Below are 8,861 nucleotides of genomic sequence, written 5' to 3'. Positions count from 1 at the left end.
AGACTTAAAAAACAACCAAAGAAAAGAAAAATAATTTGAAAAATAAGTACAATACTGGAAAGCAACAGAAGAGCGGAATACAGAAGAGAGAAATACAGGTAGAGAGACAAGGGGGTAAAAAGGGGAGAGAGATGAAGAGAAGGAAGAAGGAAAGGAAAAGAAGTTACAAAGGATCAAAACAAGATAGCTTTTTCTCTGGTAATATCACACTACTAACCAGAGCATACAAAACATTTGCTAGACCAATACTCGAATACAGTTCATCAGTCTGGAATCCACACTACGTATCTGATATTAGCACAATTGAGAAAGTCCAGAAATATTTCACAAGAAGAGTTCTCCACTCCTCTACTCGCTGTAGAATACCTTATGCCACCAGACTTGAAATTCTAGAACTAGAAAACCTTGAATTACGCCGTCTTCGGTCTGACTTAAGCATGGTATACAAAATCATACATTGCAATGTCCTACCTGTCAATGAATACTTCAGCTTCAACCATAACAACACAAGAGCACACAATAGATACAAACTCAAAGTAAACCGCACCAAACTTGATTGCAGGAAATACGACTTCAGCAATAGAGTGGTCAATGTCTGGAATACTCTACCCGACTCTGTAGTTTCTTCCCCAAACCCCAAAAACTTTAACCTTAGACTGTCTACTATTGACCTCACCCCTTTCCTAAGAGGTCTGTAGGGGCGTGCATAAGCGCACCAACGTGCCTACCGTCCCTGTCCTATTGTTTCTCCTATTCTTTTATTTTTCTTATATGTAACCATTTCATGTATTCACAACTATGTATACATTTATACTTATTATCTTGTAAACAATTGGCAAATCAAATAAATAAATAAATAAATAAATAAATAAATAAATAAATAAATAAGATATAGAGAAACAAGGCCTATTTAGAGATAATGGGTGAAAATTTAACTGAAAAAGGGATTCTGTAAAGGTACATAAGATTGTATTGTTATATTAGTAATAGAAATAACTTTAGAAAATTGGAAACAATGTACGATTAAAATGAGGGATAAAATAGGTAGTGTAATTTAGTGAAATGTTTGTTAATAAAATAAGTGTAATAAAATAAATGAGAAAATTGAATTAGGAAGGGACGGGAACATTTTAATTAGTTAATGTTTTATAAAATATAAATGAAGGAGGGGGGAATAAATTATGGAAAGCTTATAACTGTTCCCATAGAAGTATGATATTTAATTGAAAAGTAATGTTAAAGAAGTTAAGATTTTAATGAATATTAACATTAATGATAGAATTGAATTGGAATGGAATGTGTTGTTTTAATTACATATATTTATAATTTTTCTTTTTTTAAGAATATAGTGTGTATTTTAAGAATGTACCAAACAGAATCCGAATGGAAGTTATGTGTTGTATTGAATGTTATAACTTTAAGGTATATATTGAAGCCTAAATAAGAGTTAAATGGATAAACTTAAAAGATACAAAGGTGTCATACTCCAATCAGCAACTACAGGAGAAACTTTGTTTAATGAGAAAAGATAATAGATAATTGAAACAGGACAGACAAAAAGTATAAATATAATGATTTGAATTGAGATGAGATAGTTAAAATAAAATTGAGAAAATTAAAAGAGGGGAGAAGCTATGTAGAAAATGTAAAACAGTAATAAGATATGGAATAGAACATAAAAATGAGCATGAAATTGAATTTGTGTCTGTATGAAGAAATGTAACCCGGGATTATGCTGCTTTCAAAAAAGATGTTTTATTTGTATTTTTTGTGTGAAAACTCAGATAAAATTTACAAAAAAGAAAAGTAACAGTGGAAACATTAGCCCAGAAGCTTAGAATGAAACCTATGTTTGGGTCTGAGGAACTCCTTAAATATCCAGCTTTGCAGGAGGATCAACAATCCCTTTAAATTTTCCAACTTGGAGGATGTCTTCAAATATTGCATGGGATTCTTTATGATGAATCATGAATTGTTTTTAATGTGAGTTGGGTTTTTCCATCCAACATGTTGAAAGCTAAGGTCTTCATGAGTTTAGAGGTCATGCATTTCATCTTGGAAGAAAAGCTACTCTTTAGTGTTTCAGGCAGCCAGAGTTCTTTATTAGTTTGCCTCCAGTGCACTCCCAGTCAATCCCAAAGGTGCTAACTGCATGGTGGGGAGCTGAAGTCAGAGCTGAAGAAGCTTCTTGGGTGAGAAGCAAAATATCTTCAAAGAAAAACAAGAAAGTCCATTTGCTTCTTGAAAAAACACCTTTGGGACAACCATGACCTGAATGACTGAGAATCTCCATAGACACTCCCAGTCAATCCCAAAGGTGCTTTTTAAAGAGGCAGCTGAACTTCCTTGTTTATAAAATAGAATAGGATAGGATAATAGAATAGAATAGAATCTGGAAGGGACCTTGGAGGTCTTCTAGTCCAGCCCCCTGCTCAAGCAGGAGAACCTATACTATTTCAGACAAGTGACTGTCCAATCCCTTATTAAAAGCGTCCAGTGATGGAGTGCCTACGATTTCTGAAGGCAAATTGTTCTCACGGTTAGGAAGTTTCTCCTTAATTCCAAGTCGCTTCTCTCTTTAGTTAGTTCCCAACCAGAGGTGGTATTCAGCAGGTTCTGACCAGTTCTGGAAAATCAGTGGCGGAAATTTTGAGTAGTTCAGAGAACCAGCAAATACCACCTCTGACTGGCCCGCCCCCATCTATTATCTGCCTCCCGAGTCCCAGCTGATCGGCTGACTCTTCTTTTGTTGCCCTGCACAGGAGAATGGAGCTGGAAAGCAGGTTAGTGTGGTGGGGAGGGAATGGAGATTTTACAGTATCCTTCCCCAGGAGTGGGGAGGGAATGGAGATTTTACAGTATCCTTCCCCTGCCACACCCACCAAGCCACACCATGCCCACTAAGCCACACCCACAGAACCGGTAGTAAAAAAAATTGAATCCCACCACTGTTCCCAACCATTGTTTCTTGTTCTGGCCTCTGGTGCTTTGTAGAAAACATCTTTGAAGACATTTCACTTCTCAACCAAGAAGCTTCTTGCCATGCCCCTGTTGGAGTCTGACTCCAAGGGAGAGAAGAAACAGCCAACAGGAAGTGGAAATGTGGCTCCGGAGGTTGTGGAGGAAATTGAGGAAGGGCATAGGCCAGTTGGGCATTCAGAGGAAGACCCAGGCCCATCCCCTCTTCATCCTAGGGCATGCAGGGAGGAGTGGATAAGGGAGAAATGTGAATGGCGTGGTCTACGGGAGAGGAAAGGGGCCTGATCCCCTTCATGGGCTGTAGCTGTGAGGACTGTTTAAAAGGACAAACTGTGCATGGCCCAGTGCTGGAAGCAAAGCGTGAAATAATTCTAGACTTTCATTTCTTATCTGAGTTCTGGCGTCCTTCCCAGTGTGTATGTTTCGATATCTGTGGACATCTTCAAGCCCTTATCCTGCCTTGTCTCAGTAATTGCTTCAATGTGGTTTGTGTTGTTTTTTCTATTTATAATTTATATGTATTTTGAGTTTGAGTGGTATTTCTTTCTTTTCACAACTGTTTGTGGGGGAGTTTTTTCTCCAGTCAATGATAATTGGAACTTTGAAGCCAAATTGAAGGAATTAAAGGGACTTCACCTGTTTTTGTGACTTTGTTGATTTTGTATCCCACCCTGGGTCATCACACTTCTTCAGCTCTGACTGACATGGGAGCTGTGGGGAGCTGAAGTCAGAGCTGAAGAAGCTTCTTAGATGAGAAGTGAAACATCTTCAAAGAAAAACCAGAAAGTTCATTTGCTTCTTGAAAAAGCACCTTTGGGACAACCATGACCTGGTTCATAGACACTCCCAGTCAATCCCTATATCCAGGCCAAAACAAGCATTCATGTTACTCTCACCAGCTTTGCTACAAAAAAAGAAAAAGCTTGGTGAGATTTATTTATTAAATAACGGGAAACCTCAAAGTATTAAATGGCCAAAAAGATGTAAAAAGCAGCAAGGCAGCGGGAGAGAGAGGAACAGAGCGACATGGACACTGGGCAAGAATGTGCAGTATTTACACATCTCTGTATATCAAAAGGCACAAAATTTTCTAATGCGTCTAGGAATGATACGGAAGGTAATTATAATGAGCCGTTTTTTATAGTTTGGGAAAGGGTTGTTACTCCTGCAAAGCTGTATATTTAGCTCACCAGACAAAACACAGGTTTCATTCCGCTGAATTAATAGTTCTGCTCTTACGTTTTAATGAAACTTGCCCAAAGTTGGCTCAAATCAGGCAACCTCTAAATCCAATAAACAAATTTCTGAAAATTTACTCCCATTCTCATTCCTCGACAGATGGGGATGCAAACAACTTGGTGATTGGGACCAATCCTCACCCTTTAAGATAGGATGTCTAAGGAAAGTGTGAGATAAGACACCCAGCTAAAGCATATCATACATTATATGGTAAAAATAAAAAACCCTGCAAAATAAAACAATGTAATCTTATGCTCTGAACTTCTCACTTTTGAAATTGTATCTTAATTAAAATCTTGGACTGAGAACCAAATTCCCTGAAGTAGAAGTTGCTCAGAACTTCTCTCTGCATATAAGATTGGCTACAGGGAGAATGATAAGAACATCATCTCTAACTTGATTTTTTTTTCATAATAAATAGACAGTTTTTTTCTCCATGCCTCAGTTATTAAGTAAACATTTAATTACATTGGTTATAGATAATATATTAGATACTCTATTTCTTATTTTCTTTGTCTCTCTCTCTCTCTCTCTCAGTGTGTGTGACTCTACTATTAGAGTTTATATTTTAAAAATTAGATCTTTATCTGATCAGAACAAAATGACATCAATGCCTGTGCCCATCTGTATGTCTCTAGCACATTTTTTTCTTCAGGATCTGATTTAAATTTTTTTTAGTCTGTCTCACTCATTTTCAGAATGGAAGTTGCTTGTTTCCTGAAGGGTGTAAGACAATAAATTTTGCATTGTAAAAATACTTACAATATATTTGAATAGAATCACATTGCATGATTTGAGGAAACCATGCAAGAAGCAATGAATTTTTTTTTTTAGCTGAGCGAAGAATCAGAAACTCAAATGGAGCTTTCCGACTTTGAAAGACGCTGTTTGTGAACACCTGCAGGTATGTAATTCTTGATTTCTGAAGAGACAATTGCTCCTGGGAAGCAGATACTTTATAAAAATTCACACTGCAACCATTCAGCTTACAAAACTCTATTTGAAAATAATTTTCAGGCAGACAATTATAATTGCAACATGACAACAATTATAATTGTATTGATATATATACTGATAGTTAATAGATAGATAGATAGATAGATAGATATATCAGTAAAAATAAAATAACAATAATATTATTGTATATAAATAATATTATATATTATAATAATGTAATAGTAACAATAGTATTCTTTCTACTGTATATCCAGGAATTCATAACACAGTAAATGACACTTGGGTTTGCTCTTGTATTCTCTCTCTCTCTCTCTCTCTCTCTCTCTCTCTGTGTGTGTGTGTGTGTAAACTTGAAATCTCATTTTAACAGCATGTCTGACAGTGCAGATCACTATTTGCTTGTGTAGGAACAAACCAAACTGTTTCCTCATCTTGATAAACAAATCCTTATTTTTTCATTGTTCAACAATATTGTCTTCCTTCTTCAGAGATGCAAAATTAAAGCTTCTCATTAATGTTTAATTATTTTGATAGGAGTTGGATAAAAAGAATATTTGTCTCCTGCTTAGAGAAAGGACACCTTTTGTGTGTATATTCTGAGCATTGTAGATTTTTTTATTTGGGACCTATGACTGCTCATACAGGCTCTCTCTTGTACAGCATATTGTAGTAGCATTCCAGAATCTTTTTTGTTGTGCTTACTATTAAGGAAAATATTTTTCTGGCTTTTAAAAACTCAGAACTGGGCAGGGAGATAGATCAGAATGAAAGAATATAGGCAACAAATGCTTTCAAGGTAAGGCCAGAAGATAGAAGAGCAAAGGAAACTGAAGACCCAGATTAGGTTCCTGTTCCCTCCAGGACTTTGAGTGGGTCAATGGCCCTCACTCCACCCACTCACAATATTTTTTGTTGTGGGGAAAATTAACCTTCCTAAACCTAAATTCTAGTCCCATTTTAGGCATAAAGCTAGCTGAATGAACCTTGAGCCGGTCACTTTTTCTCAGTCCTGAGAAGAAGAAAGCAAGGGCAAACCACTGAAATTTACCAAGAAATTATGCCTGGACAAATCCCAAGTGCCTTCAGGCATTTAGGCAGTTGCACGGGGTCAACACCAATTTTTAAAACATATGTTCCAAAGAAATAAACTGTGATAATTAGTTCATTTATTAGATTTTTTCCTGCCTTTATTATTTATAAATAGCCCAAGGCAGCAAACATACGTAATACTCCTCTTATTTTTCACACAAAAACAACCCTGTGAGGTGGGCGGGCCTGAAAGAGAATGACTTTGCCTGGTGTAAGAGCAAATGTACTCTCTCAGCCACTCGTGCGGTGAACCTTCTCACCCAGTGTCAGACCTGACAGAGACAGACAAATATGGAAGCAACATGGAGAAGTTTCTTGATTTTGTTTTTTAGCAGTGCCTGAGGAAAATGAAAGGGAATAAAGCTGGGTGGAAAGAGAAGTGGTCAGACAGACTGGACAGACTGAGAGTATATTCCAGGTTGGACCAATATGTGGAGATGTAAAGAAAGATCCAGATGGCTACGGGGAAGTAAAGTGCCATGTGAGAAAGATCAAACCAGGAATAAATTAGGAAGACATTTGAAGACAATTGAATTCAAAACTTCAATATTTTGGACATTCCTCAAATATACAGATTAACAGATATCTGTATATTTGAGGGGTATCCAAAATATTTTTGTTCATATTTAACTCTATGAATCTATGAATGGATGGGTGGATGGTTGGATGGATGAATGGATGCAGATAGATAGATGATATAGAGCAAGGGTCTTCAAACTTGGCAAGTTTAAGACTTGTGGGCTTCAACTCCCAGAATTCTTGAGCTAACATGGCTGGAGGAGGAATTCTGGGAGTTGAAGTCCACAAGTCTTAAACTTGCCAAGTTTGAAGACTCCTGATATAGAGAGTTTAGTTTAGTTTATTGTCATTATACCTCATACAATGAAATTAAATTTAAATCTAACTTAAATTAAATTAGAGAGATAGATAGACAGACAGATATAGATAGAGTTAGTTGTACATTGCACTTATTTATTTATTTATTAAATGTATTTATAACATATATCAAAATGATATTTTTCAATGCTGCCTTACAAAATTTATAAAAAATTGTAATTTGTTAACAAAGTAAAATTGTGCAACACATGGCGCCAACACACCCCTTGGAACATAGTTCCAAAAATAATGCCGGAATTCAACTTTTCAAAGCAACTGTGTTTGCTGGTGGTGGTAGAAATTAAAGATGCTTGGAAGAATTGCAAACAAGTACTGCTTTCCAACTTTTTCCACATTCAAAAGTACCTTTTTAGAACCAAATCTGAAACAAAGAATAGATAATTGCCAATAGAATGAAAATAAATCATGCAATTAAATGTGACTGCCTTCCACAGTCTGACAATTTCCATACTGGGATGCTTCAGAATTCTGGAAACCTGATCTCAACCTAAGTGGAGGGTAGTGAGTTGCACGAGGCTGACATAGTCTAATGAAGACTTGTGCACATTCTTGTGCATTTTCTCATATAGTCTCGTTCTCCTGGACATTAGTAATAATCATATCAGAGGCAGTCCATGATATGCTGTTTTTTCAATTTAAAGGAAAATGGGGAGTGTAAAAAAGAAAAATATCTATCAATAAATATAGATTTCAACAGATTTATGACAAAAGCTCTCCCAAATTATTTTTGTATCTTTAGATAAAAGCTTGGCAATGAAGGAGGAATGAGAGAGGAAAACATAACTTCATGGAGAGAATTTCTTCTGGTTGGTCTTCTGCATCAATGGTCACCCACCTTGTTCCTTTGGGGGCTTCTCTTCATGTTTCTGATTGCTCTGATGGGAAACAGCCTCCTTATTTTCTTGATTAAAACAGACTCTGGACTTCAGACTCCCATGTACTTCTTTCTTAGTCAGTTGGCTTTCATGGACCTCTGCCAAGTTCTCTCCATTGTCCCACAAGTATTGGTCAGTTTTATAACCAACAGGTATACCATTTCACTCTATGGGTGTGTTGTTCAGATTTCTGTAATTTTGGTTTTGGCAGGAGCAGAATGCCTCATCCTGGCAACCATGTCTTATGATAGATACGTAGCCATCTGCAAACCTTTGCAATACCCCATCATCATGAGGAGAAATGTCTGTTATATGATGTCAATGGCGGCCTGGTTTTGGTCCACTGTCCAAGCTCTCACTTGCTCACTTTATGTATTGCCCCTTCCCTACTGCAAGTCCAATGTGATTAACCATTACATGTGTGATTATCCAGCTCTTATCCAGTTGTCTTGCTCAGATAATTCTGATTTTGAAAGAACAACATATTTTGGAAATTTCATGGTACTACTCATCCCCCTCTCACTTATCCTCACTTCCTACATTGCCATCCTTCTCCAAGTTGTGAGGGTGCAATCTTCTCAAAGGAGCCACAAAGCCTTAGGAACATGCATGTCTCACTTGTGTGTAGTTGGGATCTATTATGTAACTGCTATTGTAACATACATGAAACCTGCATCCTCTTATTCGCCACAGGAAGCCATGATTAATACACTGTTCTTTACTGCTCTGCCTGCCATGACAAATCCCTTTATATATAGCCTGAGGAATCAGGATGTCTTGGAAGCTCTGAGAAAAATCTTCCGAAAACACAGCTCGCATGACTGA

General features: G+C 36.9%; 1 protein-coding gene across 1 annotated transcript; it reads left to right on the top strand.

Annotated features, from left to right (window-relative positions):
- The first annotated feature begins 8,273 nt into the window (after window positions 1–8,273).
- Window positions 8,274–8,861, top strand: LOC148131934 (olfactory receptor 2Z1-like). The gene has a single exon (XM_087954158.1). The coding sequence runs from the start codon at window positions 8,274–8,276 to the stop codon at window positions 8,859–8,861; it is 588 nt and encodes a 195-aa protein (XP_087810284.1).

The sequence above is a fragment of the Notechis scutatus genome, chromosome 2 (genome assembly GCF_049901735.1).
Source record: "Notechis scutatus isolate UNSWTSFEM ecotype Mainland chromosome 2, rNotScu1.2, whole genome shotgun sequence".
In the NCBI taxonomy this organism is placed as follows: domain Eukaryota; kingdom Metazoa; phylum Chordata; class Lepidosauria; order Squamata; family Elapidae; genus Notechis; species Notechis scutatus.
Note: the sequence above shows the minus strand (reverse complement) of the source record. Positions and strands in the feature narration are given on the sequence as shown.